Raw genomic sequence first — 16,225 nt, 5'->3', positions numbered from 1 at the left:
CTAACAGAAAAAAAACTGCAGTCATTTATAGAATGGGACAGCAGTTGAAATAAGGCAGGATGCTTTCTTGGACCCACGTCAGATTTTCACACCACATAAAAAATCAAAGCCTTGCCTAAAGAACAAAAAACAAAGGATGAGTACTTTTTACAAGAACTTTGAACTTACCAGAATTGTAAACTAAAATACCTCCATTCTGACCGCCCCATATTTTATTGCGTCTGATTTTAGGATTACTGCCAGTTCTGTCAACAAAAGGAAAATATATAACATAAAATAGCAAGTTATGCCCAAAACTAGTGCCACACACACTTTTTTAAAAAATAAACTTCATGAATTGCTAGAGTTTAATCTTTTGATCTTTCTTTTAAAGTTTCTACAAAGAAAATAAGTAAATTACTCACCATAAAAGTAACAGACTAACTTACTTCAATAGTTTTTCCTTTTCTTTATAAACTAGTTACACTAGTCCACTGTTATCTCATCAAGGCAAATACAGATTTTTTTTTTATGTAGCCTTACACTGGCCACAATGCCTGCTGACAATCTAGCCTCTGCTATGACCATTCTTTTGCCATACCAATGTAAGGGGTGGCTGAGAATCGATCATTCAGGTAGTCATGAGGGGTTTCCATTTTCTGGACTCAACTCCTCCATAGAGCTTGACATGTGTGCTCAAAGACAGGAGAGGCCTGTTATTCCTCCTTCTGTGGGTATATGTCTTCTTGCATAATCCCCCTAAACACTACCACTTGGACACAGTTTAGAAGAACACAGTACACATTCTAGCTTTATGCTCTGCAAGTTACTTTCCATTAGATGCTGGCACCGCAGAGGATCAGACTGTCAACTCCCATAAGGGTGGGTGAGCTGGTGTTGGCAGATCATTCTCACTCTCAGTTCCTGCAGCACCCAGTCTGACAATAGATCATGTCAGGTCACACGAACCACAGTCAAGGCTTTATACATTTGCTCCATGGAGCCTAATGCCTTTAGTAATGAAACTGTGGCAGCATCGTATATGCTTCCTTCCAATTTCCCAGCCTACAATATTCAGACTAATTACTGGATGGTATCTCTCAATACACTGCATGTTATCCAGCACGCAAACAGCAGAGTTGTACTTAATGCATTAGTTGATCTGTTAGTCGTCCTCAGTGGTAGACTGTACAGATTTTTAGCCCTGCCATATAAAACTTCCTTTCCTTAATCTTCAGGTCACAGATTTAGAAGAGCATGTGTTTATGCACCCAGCCAGCTGACAAAGACATCATGCACCAGACTATATGTGTACAGCCACTCACCAGTTCACCAACTGAGCAAATATAATATGTAGAAAAGGACAACAAAAACAAACAAGTGATATATAAAAACTCTCTTGTATGGTTTCCAGGAAGTTCAGCAAAATACTCTAGATGGCAGGACTGCCCAAACATAAGTGACTGGCAAAAAAATAAATACTGACCAAGGAAGACTCTGCACCTGTACAATGAATATATGTTTGTTATATCTGATAATGCGAGTCTTTCCCAGAACACTTTTAGGAAGAATTCCAAATAGCACAAAAACTTCCTAGGATACCAAGGCCAGAAGACAGCCATAAGGCAAACGCTCAGCAGGCTAAGTACATTAACAGAAAAAAAGTGTCAAAGGAATCCAGACAATCAGGGTCATGGTCAAGCAGTACTGCCTGGTGAAGGTCTGAAGCACTGATCAAGAGGTAGAGGCCACAGCATAACTATATGACAAAGATACTTCCAAAATATGCAATAGAAGCAGACACATCCTTTAGAGAGTGGGCTTTAAAAGCGGCATTTTCCAAAAAGCAGTTAAAATAACTGTAAAATACAATGCATTTAGCTATTTAGGAAAAATTTAAACAACCGTCATATCTACCTTCCTCACAGGAAAGGAGATGATCAGCTGTAAAGTCTTCAGAGCTCAAGCACCGTCTTCAGGCAGAACCTGAGTTGCTGGTGCACATTTTGGTTTTTAAGGGGCTTGTTTCCCACAGTATTAAAAAAATATATATACATACATATATATATATATATATATATATATATACATATATATATACATATATATATATATATATATATATATATATATATATATATACATACATACATACATACACACACACACACACACACACACACACACACACACACAACACACACACACACACACACACACACACACACACAGAAAGGTACAGACAGAGAGAGAGAGAAAAAAAGGAAGATGAGCCAACTGGTTTTGCCCTACAAAGAAAACAGTTGCATCTGTAGTGTAATCAGATGATGCACTAAAAAAAAAAAAGATTCCTTAACAGTGCTTGGTTGGGTTCATGCTTTCCACCAATCAGAAGTTGGAAATATGGAGTCATATACAAGCTGTACTATCACAGGTTCATAGGTAAGTACTAGACTATCTGCCCAAGGACATTTATAAGCCTAGCCAAAGTGCGTCGGGCTTTCACTGAACCATTGATTAACTGATCCTCTGTCAAGCAGAGCCAATGAAGTGATCCCAGCCCTGGGGGTGTTATTTTCTGTTACCCATCCATGCGTCAAGGTTTCTCTTGAAGAGTGTTAGTGAGGGGCTCTACCTAATGTAGTTTGGAATTTTGTTTCAAAGCATGGGGAGTCTCTGTGACAGGAATCTATCCCTCCAGCATGTTCTATTTATTGTTGTGGTGAGGTTTAGCTCACTTGAGTGCGTGGCTCGCAGTGACTTGGATTTCTTTAGGTGGAGCATGCCCATCAATTCTGAGTTGGACATGGCTTTGTAAGTCAGGCAGAGATCACCTCTGAGTAAGCGATATGCCACTTGAGTACAGCCGGAGTCTTTTCAGTCAGGCTGCATAGGACATATGTTTGAGGCCAGTTGGTGAGGTACTTTTGTGGTCTTTCCAGCTGTTGGAAGTGTCTTGTGAGGTACATCCCAAATGGAGCACTGTACTCTATGATGGGTCTGATGAGTGACGAGTAGAAGGGCACTACAACCTCTCTATTTCTAGATGCAAACCCTTTAGTAATTAGATGGGACAGAGAAGGATTTCCTAGCTACTTTGGCAATATGATTGTCAAAGGAGAGATTATTATCTACCTGGGTCCCCAGATCTCATTACCTCTTCTGTATTAAGGGGGCTGCCACCTATGTGGCAATTCGTGGGTGTTTTGTTTTCCCAAATGGGAAGACTATGCATTTTTTGGCATTTAGCTTGAGGCCATGACTTTGACACCAGGTGTCTATCTCAGTAAGGCCCTTTTGGAGGATGTCCGTGTCAGCCAGAGAATCAATTATGGCTCCCAGTTTGCAGTCATCGGCGAACTTGGTTAGCCATTGTCCTAGTGTGTTTGCCTGTACCTCTGAGAAATATATGCCAACCAGTAGGGGTCCCAGGACCGAGCCTTGTGGGACACCTCTTGTGACTGGTTTAGATTCGGACCTGGAGCCTGCGATTCTTACTGTGAGAGTTCTGTCTGTAAGCCAGCTGGCAACCCATCTCGTGACGTAGGGGTTTATTTTCAAGCTGTTGAGTTTTTCTGCAATACCCAAGTGGGGAATGGTGTCGAAAGCCTTGGCGAGGTCAAGGTAGGCTGTGTGAACCACCTTTCCCTCGTCTATGGCCTTAGTGACTGTCTCGAAGAAGTCAACCAGGTTTAGTAGGCATGATCTGCCCTTAAAGCCAAACTAGGTCGGGTTAAGTGTTTGGAGGCTCCCAATGTCTTTGTTAATGAATTCCATGATGATGTGCTCCATAGCCTTGTAGACCACGCTACTGAGGCGTATAGGGCGACAGTTACCAGGGTCAGTTGTGGCCCCTCCTTTGTGGAGAGGAATAACCTCTGCTGTGCGCCATTCTATGGGCACGTAGCCTGTGGAGAGGCTGAGGTTGAACAGTGTGTTTAGGTAAGGGGTTAGTTTGTTCTGTAGTTCTTGCAAGACGCAGCCTGGGACACCATCTGGCCCCACTGACGCTGTGTTTTTAGCTTTTGAAAGGGCTGTTTTCACCTGTGCGTCTGTGATTTCCAGGATACTACACTTTTCTGGAATTGTTGTGGGCAGTTTTCGAGGTGAGAGGGGGGTGAAGTTTGCACTGAATCTATCTGCCAGGATGTTGGCAATATCAGTAGGTTCAGTATATTTTGTGATATTTTGCACTAATTCAGTGCACATCTGCGAGTTGCCACTTAGATTCTTAACATAGCTAATGAAGGCTTTGCTGTTATCTTTTGAATCCTTGGCTACTTTTCTTTCGAAGTTAGCCTTGGATGATTTTATGAGGGACCTTAGTTTCTTACAGATACTGATCAGGGATGTCTTTCCTTCTTTGGATTTGCTTTTTTTCTGAACTAGTTTCATCCTACTGTATAGCCTGTTTATGGCAGGGGTCCACCAAACTGGTTTCCTTCTCTTAGAGGAACGAGTCTTGGTTTTTCTAGGGATGGCACGATCCATGCATCCTTGTAGGTGCTCATAGAGTGCATTTGTAAAGGTTTCTGCATCTTGGGCAACGTTATCCTTTAGCGTGGGGGCTGTGGAACTTACCACCTCTGTCTTAAGTAAGGTGAAGTTTGCTTTAGAAAAGTTTTTTACTGTGGTTTCCTTAGTTGGGGGTGATGGCGGGATGTGGACATCCAGAGTGATGAGTTTATGGTCTGATCTAACTAGTGACGGGTTGACCTCCAGTGTTGCACACCTGTCACCCATGTTGGTGATGACCACGTCCAATACGTTTTCACCTCTGGTAGGGGAGTTTACCAGCTGATCCAGGGCTCTTGAGTTGATGAATTCCAGGAAGCGCTGGTCCTGGGAGTTTGTACTCGAGTAGTTTTCCCAGTGAATGGTAGAGTAATTGAAATCGCCCAATATCAGGGTGTTCAGTAGGACCTTCATGTTTTCCAGTGTCTCCAGAAAGGTGGAGTGGTGGTCCTGGGTCATGGACGGTGATATGTAGCAGGCCACAATTTGCATTGCAGATTTGCCCGATGTTAGTTGCACATGGATGACCTCAGAGGTATCATGCTGCGTCACTAATCTGGAGGTGAAGGTATCCTTGATGAATATGGATACAAACCCTTCTTTTAAGTTTCGGTCTGTGTTCTGTGGCCGAAACGTGTGGCACTCGTTGTAGCCCAGTAGTGCTCGCTGGAGCCTTGAACCAGGTTTCAGTTATTGTACACATGTCAACGTTCTCCATACTGAGGAGTGCTTCAAGTGAGTGCATTTTGAGATTTAAACTCCTGGTGTTGAGTAGTATAACCCTCAGTTTTTTAATTGTGCTGTTTACAGAGGTGGGTTTGACTTTTGAGCCTTGCCTAAAAAAGGCAGTATGGGGGCAGGAAGAGCCTTGGTCAGTATTAGAAAAGTACAGTTGTGTACACTTACCATAAATGTAAATGTTCGAGTGTATTCACTGTTGCAGTCATTACATTTGCGTAATCTGCTGGCAGGTTGCCCTCAGTCAGCCTGAATATCAGTCTTGGGTCCTGCGTCGGTTGCTGTCTCTTCTTCCATGACATCAGGTCGTCAGGGGTATAAAACATGCAGCCAACGCCATTTTCTTCAGTTTTTCTTGCCCCAGATGTCAGGTGCCCCCCAAAATGGGGAGCAAAATATATATATATATATATATATATATATATATATATATATATACATATATATATAAATATATATAAATGTAACTGTAACAACAAACTTTACCTTCATCTAAAAGCAAACACACCACAACGGCTGTAGAATATAGTGAAGGAAAGAGAAGTTCTAGAAAAAAGGGGGGTGGTGGGTGGGTAACCCGGACTGCAACAGTGAATACACTCGAACATCTACATTTACGGTAAGTGTACACAACTGTACTATGTTCTTCGTGTTTCACTGTTGCAGTCATTACATTTGGGTAGAATCCCAAAGCTATGGATGGGAGGCCGGAGCTAAATAGCATTAGGAGTGGCTATAAGGCCCTGCACAACTGCAGTGGCAAAGCCTGCCCTGGACTTAGAGAAGAGAGGCAAATGATAACGCTTTGTAAAAGTATGAACAGAGCTCCAAGTAGCAGCTTCTAGAATGTCTTTGGTTGGCACCCCTCTCAGAAAAGCTGCTAAGGTAGATGCAGCCCTGGTGGAATGTGACCTGATTCCCTTTGGCATCGGTTTACCATGATGCAAGTAGCAGAAATGAATGCAGTGGCTTATTCACTTTGAAATAGTCTGCTTTGAAATGGCCTTCCCCTCATCCTGCAGCAAATGTCACCAGTAGCTGCTCAGACTTTTAGAGATTTAGTCCTGTTCAAGTAAAATCATAGTTGTCTGTGTACGTCCAAGGAATGCAGAATCCGCTACCCCTTGTTCTGCGGATTTTGGTAAAAAGTTGGCAGGTAAATAGTTTGGTTAAGAGCCACACTGGATACCACCTTAGGCATAAAGGAAGGATTTGTCCTGAGGGACACCCTGTCCGGGTAAAATGTAATGAAAGGCTCCACAGCCACGAGGGCCTGTAGTTCTGAAACCCTTCTTGCTGAAGTGATTGCCAGATGGAAAGCTGTTTTCCAAGATAAAAACTTTATATCCGCAGTAGCTGCTGGGTCAAATGGAGGCAGGGTGAGCTTTTCCAACACAAAATTGAAGTCCCATGCGGGAGTTGCTGATCATCTGGGAGGCCTTAAATGTTTGACCCCTCTAAGATACTGTTTGAGTAGAGGATGAGAAAAGATGGGAGGCTCTGTGTTGTAATGAGCCAAAATGGCAGAGGCATGGATTTTTATTGATGAAAAAGATAGGCCCTTGTCAAGCATCTCAGTCAAGTATTGTAAAATCTGAGGAATATTTGGTTTTGCTGTGTCTGTTCCTTGTGTTTGGTTCCAAGCACAGAACCTCTTCCATTTATCAGAATAAGATTTTCTAGTACTAGGCCTTATGGCTTCCAAAATGTCATCCATCACAGATTTACTGAGAGGTGTTGTTTGAATAATTACATGATCAGCCATGCTGCCAGGTTCAGAGTTCGGAGTTGATTGTGCAGAATTTGATTGCTCTGCTGAGACAGAAGATAAGGTATTTGACGCAAGTACCAAGGAGGGAGTTGCGACATATTCCTTAGAATTGGGTACCAGTGCTGGCGAGGCCAGTCCAGGGCAATTAGGATCATTTTTGTTTTTTCCTGTCTGACCTTTAGCAAAACCTTGGGAAGAACAGGCAGAAGAGGAAAGGCGTAGACTGATAGTTTTTTCCAACTGAAGGATAGGGCATCCACTTTCCATGCTTGTCTGTGATAAGTCCTTGTGCAGAATTTGTCCAGCTGATAATTTTGGGGAGAGGCAAATAGATCTATGTCCGGACTCCCCCATTTCTCTGTTATGTTGAAGACTTGTGGATCCAGTTTTCACTTGTGAGGGTCCATAAGATTTCTGCTTAGGTCGTCTGCAGGAGTATTTTGTTTTCCTGGCAGGAATTGAGCTTGAAGATGTAATTGGTAAGTCAAGGCTGTGTCCCCTAATGCCATGGCTAGTCTGCAAAGGGGGTAGGAATGCGTACCCCCCTGCTTGTTTATGTACCACATAACCGTGGTGTTGTCTGTCTTTATCAGTAGTTGTCCTGGATGAAGTAAGTCCTTGAAGGCTGTCAGGGCATTCTGAACAGCTAACATCTCTTTCTGGTTGATATGCAGATGCATTTGTTTTGGGCTCCATATGCCCTGAATGCATCTCCCCGCCAGGTGGGCCCCCCAAGCATAGTCTGATGCATCTGTAGTTAGGGTTTGGGTGGCAGGGGGTAGAGTGAAAGACCGTTCCATGTTCTGGTGACATGTCTCTGCCCACCAAAGAAACTCCCGTTGTAGGCAGGGAATGACAGGAATCAGTTTCCAAACTGTGACAATGTTGACTCCATAAACTTTTTAGATACCACTGTAGTTTCCTCATATGCAGTCTTGCATATGGAATTAGTAGAATGCAGGATGCCATGAACCCCAAAGCCTGCAGAATTTGTCTTACAGATAACTGGGTTTTTGTTGCCATCTGTTTGAAGTAAATAGTCAGTTGCCATTGCTTGTCTGGCGTAAGGTAAGCCATCTGGGCAGTTGAATTCAAGCTTACACCCAGGAATGTAATCTTTTGAGAGGGTACCAGTTGTGATTTCTTTTTGCTTATTGCGTACCCTAGGCATGTTAGAAGCCTTTTTACAAATGCCAGATGTTGAAGAAGAATGTCGTTTTCTGCTTGAATGAGACAGTCGTCCAAGTAAGGATAGATTTGTATGCTTCTTTGTCTGCAAAATGCAATTACTGGTGCCAGGCACTTTGTAAAGACCCTGGGCGCAGTAGATAAGCCAAAGGACAGTGCAGAGAATTGGTAGTGCATAAAACCAGCCTTGAAGCAGAGGTATCTTCTGCACGATTCCCTTACTGGGATATGCAGGTATGCCTCTTAAGTATAGAGTCACTAACCAAGCGTTCTTGCCCAGCATGGGCAGAAGCTGTTGCAAAGTCAGCATTTTGACTTTTGGGATGTCCAAGAATGTGTTCAAAAATCGACAAATCCAGTATTGGGCACCAGGCATAGGCATTTTCTTTTCTGGGTACCAGGAACAGTCTTGAATAAAACCCTTGCCCTTTTTCCTGTTCTGGTACTGGTTGAATAGCCCCCATATCCATGAGGGACATAACTTGTTTCTGTGCCTCTGCCTATTGATTTTGTGGCAGATCTGGCCAACCATTTGGAACTGGCCAGGTATGGAAATAAAATTTTATCCTTGGAATACTATGTTTAATTCCCACTTGTCCTGGGTTATTAACTGCCAATTTTGAGCATGAAGTGCAAATTTTCCCCCTAAGGGGGCTGCCAAAAGATAAGTGCTTGGTGATGGCAGAGGGAAGTCATTGAGATTGTTTACTGTAGGGTTGTGCTTTGTTTCCTCCAGATTTGGAGGTAGAGGCACCCCCATTGTTTTGACCTGTAAGCACCCTGTGATTGGTATTCTAGAGCGTTTTGAGCACCTGGATTTGCCACATGAGGCTCTGTCGGACACAGGAAAGGACCATTTTTTTGTAGGCCAGTGTCTACTGAATCTGGGTGGCTGCACTTTTAAGAAATCTTTTACAGTTTGCATAGATTTAGCTTTGTCTTCCATTTTTTTTAAAACCTCTTCTGCCTTATTACCAAACAGAGTATCATGCTGTAAAGGTGCATCCAGCAATTTAGCTTTAACATGATCAGGCAGATTTTGCTCCTTGAGCCAGGCATGCCTTCTAATCACAGATTCAGTAACTCCTGCCCTGCAAAAGGCCTCCAAGGAATCAAAACCACATTGCAAAGTATGCTTTCCAACCTGTTCTGCTGCATGCAGTAATTCCTGTAATTCTTTATTTTCCACACATTCAGAAATCAACATTTTCTGTTACAATAATCCCATAACATGCTGTTGATATTTAAGCATATGAAACTGGCAGTTTAAGGCCCTAATTGCCAACCAAGGTTGCAGATGTATAAACCTTTTTTCCCCATATATACAGCGCCCTGGAATCTCTGTCAGAGGGGATAGGATTCTTAGCTGTTGGGGCCTTTTCACCTTTGGGACCCTGTGAGATAGTTTCAGGGTCAGCAGTAGGATGTTTGAATAAAAATTGATGGGAGTCAGAAACCCTGTAATATCTGTCTGGCTTGCTAGGAGCCAGAGGTAGGGAATCAGGAGCAATGCTTGATTCCGAAAACACATCAACAATGTCTAATACAGGAGGTATAGCCAAAGGCCTATGCCGAGGAAAAAGGAAATCGCTAAGCCTCTTTTTTGATTCGGAGAAATCCTGACTCTCCCAATGAAAATGTTCCCTTAAAGTATGCAAAGTTTCTCCAAAAGAATAATCTTCAGGAGGAGACGCAGATGGGATGGATTCCTCTGCATCTGAATCCTCATAGGGTGGTATAGAAAATTCCTGATCAGAAAAGGAACCAGAAGTAGAAGAAACCTGATCTGAAGATTCATAATCAGTGCCTTGCCTAGGCCTCTTCTCGGGGGGGGGGGGGACCCCTGATCAAGGTGATTAAGTCTTCAACCATTTTGATCATCTGATTTTTAGGCATAGAGGTCTGAGCATGTGGCTCATGCATCATTTTTTAGCCTTAGAAGTTGCTTTTGTCTTTGTTTTTGAAGCTGGCATCAGTTTAATATAGAAATGTTGAGGCATGAAAACACCCTCAGAAGCCGGTGCTTGCTCAGCGGCTCCAGACCCATCCGAGGGAGAGACATCCACGGGTACAATACTCTGAGAATCTCGAGGCATGCCAGACTCCACATGGGTCTCGGTAGAGGCCTGCAACTCGAAAGTAGCAGGCATCAGGGGCAGTGAAAGCGCCTCAGTGAGTACCGGCGAACAGGCGACTGGCTTAGGAGAAGCTTCGTCGTCGGTTTTGGACCTCGATGGCCTGTCTCTGTCCTTTTCTTTGCGTTTTTTTGTGAACTCCGGTAGTCGGATTGCTATCAGACGACATTTCAGGGTAATTAAATCTGTTTCCAAAATATTTTGAAGCAAAGCTATAAAGACGCTTAATAGTTCATTGGTTAAATCTAGCACAAAACCGACAGCAAGGCACGTTATGATTTGGGCCTAGGCAAGGAATACAGTACAAATGAAAATCCTTAGGAGGTATTTGCTTCCCACAAGTAATGCAATAATTAACTTTTACTGACATCGGTAAGGAGCAAGAAAAGGTTTCCCCAATGGGGTATTTAGCTTTAATTGAAGACTTCAGTTCTGAAACTCGAATGCGAAAATTTCAGGAGTTGGCCAACCAGCACTTGCAAATTGCTTCTGCTTCAGGTACCGTGCAGCAAGAAAGGCGTCGGATGCATGTTTTATACCCCTGATGACCTGACGTCATGGAAGAGGAGAGAGCAACCGACGCAGGACCCAAGACTTTGATATTCAGGCCGACTGAGGGCAACCTGCCAGCAGATTTCCCAAATGTAATGACTGCAACAGTGAAACACGAAGAAAGTACAGTTTTGTACCTACCATAAATGTAGATGTCCGAACAGGATAGCATCTGCAGTCCTAACAAATGGGTTGTCCTGTCGTCAGGCAGCCCTTCGGTCGGCCGGATTCCAAAGTCTGGGTCTGGCCTCGGCTGGTGTCGCACTTCACCCGACGTCATCTCTGCTGGTCTTCGGGTATAAAGGCATCAGCCGACGCCATTTTCCTCAGTGTTTCTTGCCCCAGATGCCAGTAGCCCTCTTGGATAGCTAAAATTTTTGGGTAAATGCCAATGTTTCCCAAAAAAATAGAAGGCAAACACAAAAAATATGCATGTATGTACATATACACAAACAAATACACCATAAGAGATCCCCCCCCAGCTAGCTATTAGGTGGGCAATACCCTAGGAGTACCACAGAGGGGAAGGAGGGTGGGTAATCCTGACTGCAGATGCTATCCTGTTCAGACATCTACATTTATGGTAGGTACAAAACTGTACTATGTCCTTCAAGGATGCATCTGCAGTCCTAACAAATGGGTAGAATACCATAGCCAAACTAGGGGAGGAGGAATAAGAATTATGGTGTACTTAGGATCCCTTGCAACACAGCAGTGGCAAACCCTGCTCGGGATCTAGAGTATAGAGGTAAGCTATAATGCTTGGCAAATGTATGCACGGAGGTCCAAGTAGCAGCCTCAATAATGTCCTTGGTAGCCACTCCTCGTAAGAAGGCTGTGGTAGTGGCTGTAGCCCTTGTAGAATGAGGCCTTATGTTCTGTGGAATTTGCTTTCCATGATAGGAGTAACAGAATCTTATGCAATTTCCTATCCACTTGGAGATTGTCTGTTTGGAAATTGCTTTTCCTTCCCTTCCTGTTGCATAGGCTACTAGAAGCTGGTCAGTTTTTCTATTGCCCTTGGTTCTGTCCAGGTAGTAGCGCAACTGTCTATGCACATCCAAGGTATGCAGCAGTCTTTCCCCTTTGTTCTGTGGATTGGGAAAGAAGGTAGGTAGGTGGATTGCCTGGTTTAGAGACAGTCTGGATACCACCTTAGGCATAAATGTAGGATTAGTTCTCATGGACACTCTATCTTGATGGAAGATTAGGAAGGGTTGTACTGCCATTAAAGCTTGTAGTTCCGAAACCCTTCTTGCTGAAGTAATTGCCAGTAGGAAAGCAGTTTTCCAGGATAGGTGTTGAAGATCTGCTGTTGCTGCTGGTTCGAATGGAGGAAGTGTCAATTTTTCTAGCACAAAATTCAAGTCCCATGCTGGTAATGGTGGTTTCCTAGGAGGTTTTACATTCTTAATTCCACTGAGGAACTGCCTGAGTAGAGGATGCGAGAAGACAGGGGGATCGAGGCTGTATTCTGCAGAAATAGCTGATGCATGTATCTTGATGGAGGAATAGGACAGGCCAGTATGTAGGAGCTCTGCCAAATATTCCAGGATGTTGGCAATATCTACCTTTGACACATCTTTCCCTCTTTCCGTACTCCAAATGACAAACCTTTTCCATTTCCCTGCATAGTTCCTTCTAGTAGAAGGTCTGCGGGCCTCAAGGATAATGTCTTTAACCCTTTGGGATAAATCTGGGTTAGAAGTTCTTATGTAATGTTCCAGGCAGTGAGTTGCAGAGTTTTCAGGTTTGGATGCAAGATGTTGTAGTTGCACTGAGTCAACATCAAAGGAATCAGGGGTAGAGTCCACGTTTCCCCCCGAGACATGCTCCTCAGTAATGGATACCAATGTTGTCTTGGCCAATTTGGAGCTATCAGAATTATCCTTGGCCGTTCCTCTTTGATTTTCAGTAGTACCTTGTGCATCAAAGGAAGGGGTGGAAATGCATATGCTGTCAGGCCTTTCCAATTGAAGGATAGAGTCCACCTTCTAAGCAAGAGGGTGGTATGTCCTTGTGCAGAATTTATTGAGCTGGTGGTTGAGTGGGGATGCAAATAGGTCTATTTGTGGCATTCCCCATTTCTTTGTGATGGTCTTGAAGATGTCCGGGTGTAGCATCCATTCGTGAGCATCCGAGGTAGTTCTGCTTAACATGTCTGCTAGGATGTTTTCTTTTCCCGGTACAAATATTGCCTGCAATTGAATGTTGTAGCTCAGAGCCATATTCCACAGGTCCAGAGTCATTCGGCATAGGGGGTATGAATGAGTGCCTCCCTGTTTGTTGATGTACCACATGACTGTGGTGTTGTCTGTCCTTATCACTTGGCCCTCTTTGAGGAATGGTCTGAAATTCTGGATTGCTGGTTTTACTGCCAGCATCTCTTTTTGATTTATGTGCAGGTGTAGCTGATCTGGAGTCCATAGGCCTTGAATGCACTTGTCCAGCATGTGTGCCCCCCAACCAAGGTCTGAGGCGTCCGTTGTGATGGTTTGGCTTGCTTGAGTGTTGTGGAAGGACAATCCTGGGTTTGCCTGGCATGTCTGAGCCCACCATAGGAACTCTTGTTTCAGGCATGGGATTAGTGGTATTTCGGTTTCTAAGCTGTGCTTCTGTTGAGACCATAAATTCTTTAGGTACCACTGTAGCTTTCTCATGTGCAGTCTGGCATGGGGGACCAAGATTATGCAGGATGCCATGAAACCCAAGGCCTGTAGTACTTTTCCTTGCTGTTAGTTTGTTCTGCTTTGCTAGTGTCAAGAAGTACAGAGGAAGTTGTTCTTGTTTTTCTGCAGTTAGGAATGCCATCTGTTTTACTGTGTCCAATTCTGCACCCAAGAATGTTATTGTTTGGGATGGTATCAGTTTTGACTTTTTTAAATTGACTGTGTATCCCAGGGCTTGTAGTAAGCAAATGACTCTTTGTAAATCTTGTGTCAGCTTGCTTTTGTTGTCCGCTTGTATCAGGCAGTCGTCCAGGTATGGATAAATTTGGATTCCCTGAAGCCTGCAATGAGCGATTACTGATGCCAGGCATTTCGTGAACACTCTGGGCGCAGTAGATAAGCCAAAGGGCAATGCTGAGAATTGATAATGCTCTGATCCTGCAAGAAATCTGAGGTATCTTCTGCAAATTGGTCGTATGGGGACGTGCAGGTATGCCTCCTTGAGATCTAGAGTTACCAGCCAATACTCCTTGCCCAGCATGGGAAGAAGTTGGTGTAGGGTCAGCATTTTGAATTTTGGAACAATGATGAATGTGTTTAAAGCGGACAGGTCGAGAATAGGTCTCCAACTGTTTTCTTTTCTTGGTACTAGGAAGAGTCTGGAGTAAAATCCCTTGCCCTGTTCTGTAGGTGGTACCCTTTCCACAGCTCTCATCTTTTTTAATTGAGCTATTTGTTTTAGGGCTTCTGACTTTTGATTTGGTGGCAGATTTGGCATTCCTCTTTTTGTTGGTAAGGTGTGGAAATGAAACCTGTAGCCTTGGTCTATAGTTTGCAAAATCCAGTTGTCTCTTGTGATATAGTGCCAGTTTTTTGAAAATAAGGCTAACTTTCCGCCTAAGGGTGCTACTATTTGTTTCCTGGTAGGCGGTGTTAGAACCAAGTCACTGTGATTGCCCTGTTGCAGTGGTAGTGGTTGTATCCGTGCCTCGTTGGTTATTGCCTTGCCACTGGCGTCCCCTGTAGGCACCTCCTCTGGATTGATTTCTGCCTCTGGAACGTCTATTCCTGCCTCTCTGATTTTTAGAGGAGTCTGGAAAGGACCAATTTTTGGAAGGCCAGTTCCTGCTGAACCTTGGGGGCTGTACCTGTAAGAAATCTTTAACTGTTTGTACAGATTTTGCCTTCTCTTCCATTTTCTTCATTACTTGTTGTGCAGGAGAACCAAATAGACTGACCTTGTCCATAGGAGCATCTAAAAGCTTTGCTTTAACATGATCCGGCAAGACCTGCTCTTTCAACCATGCATGCCTTCTTATAACTGTGCCAGTCATGGCTGATCTAAATGAAGCCTCCAGTGCATCATAGCCACATTTTAAAGAATGGTTACTAACCTGCTGAATGTTATTCACCATTTCTAGAACATATTTCTTATCTAAGGAATCATCAGAGGACAGTTTCTTAGTTAACTGATCAAGCATAAACTCTTGGTATTGGATCATATGAAACTGACCGTTCAAAGCTCTAGCTGAGAGAGTAGCGGAGGTGTATACTTTTTTACGCCATCTCTCTAAGGACCTGGATTCCCTATCAGAAGGGAGAGGGTTTTTAGCTGAGGTCGAGGCTACTGCCTTAGGCCCCTGGGAGATAGTCTCCGGATCTGCAAAAGGAGCCTTGTATAAGTGGTGATGAGTGTCCGGTACCCTGTAGAACCTGTTGGGCTTAGCAGGGGCTGGAGGAAAAGTATCAGGAGCAGTGCAAACATCATTAAATGCATCATCCACAACAGGAAGAACTGGAGGTATAGCTAAGGGCCTATGCTGCGGTAAGTGTAAAAAGGTCCTAAGCCTTTTTCTTGAATCTGAGAAATCTTGTCCCTGCCATTGGAATTGCTCTCGCATGGCATGTAAGGTTTCCCCAAAGGAAAATTCCTCTGGTGGAGAGGCAGAAGGAATAGATTCTTCAGCATCAGAATCTTCATAAGTAGAAAGAGGAGCTTCTGGATGGTCCGTAATGTCTGAGTCATCAGAAGAGTCATCTGAGGAGCCTGGCTCAGGGGGCTCTACTCTAGGTCTCTTTTCTGGAGGTTGTGAGGCCCTGTCTGGGTGAGATTGGGATCCCCTTATTAAAGAGATGAGATCCTCTGCCAAAGTAAGCATTTGAGGGCTGGGCCTGTGAGAGGGGGGCTTAACAGGCACTGATTTAGCAGTTTTGGCTGCTTTAGCCCTGGCAAAGGCCTTTATAGACATGGCTGCAGGAGGCCTAGCAGCACCACGTGCTGGGGTAGAGACATCCAAAGGGATGGTGTCCGATAACTCTGGAGAAACCACATTAGTAGGCAAAATTTCAGAGGCCGATTCAGCTAGGGTAGAAGGGGCCTTGGTAGTAGTCATGGATTCGGCTGTAGATTGAACCGTTTGCTCGGTTTCGGCCGAAACCGAGACAATCGCGGTTTGCTTTACCGTGGTTTCGGCCGAAACCGCGGACCGCGAGTGTCGGTCCTTTTCTTTGCGTTTTAACAATTTGGGTAGTCGGAGGATCCGACGGCATAATGTACGCAAAATCTGAGCCGAAAAACTGTTCAGCAAACTCCGACCGACGCCTAAGCGTTCGTCGGTTGAAGGAAGCACAGGCTAAACAAGCTGCTACGTCGTGGTCTGGGCCTAAACAAGGTAAGC

General features: G+C 44.0%; 1 protein-coding gene across 3 annotated transcripts in view; it reads right to left on the bottom strand.

Moving 5' to 3' along the window:
- The window catches only part of FBXO11 (F-box protein 11), a 2,134,039-nt gene that overhangs the window by 543,859 nt on the left and 1,573,955 nt on the right, over positions 1–16,225 (bottom strand). For all 3 annotated transcript variants that reach the window (XM_044075082.1, XM_044075080.1, XM_044075081.1), the window contains exon 17: positions 169–245. In XM_044075082.1, coding sequence (XP_043931017.1) covers positions 169–245 — 77 coding nt within the window. The remainder of the gene's footprint in view (positions 1–168; positions 246–16,225) is intronic.

Source organism: Protopterus annectens, chromosome 6.part0 (assembly GCF_019279795.1).
Source record: "Protopterus annectens isolate FY-2018-M chromosome 6.part0, PAN1.0, whole genome shotgun sequence".
In the NCBI taxonomy this organism is placed as follows: Eukaryota; Metazoa; Chordata; order Ceratodontiformes; family Protopteridae; genus Protopterus; species Protopterus annectens.
This window is presented reverse-complemented; position numbering and strand designations above follow the sequence as displayed.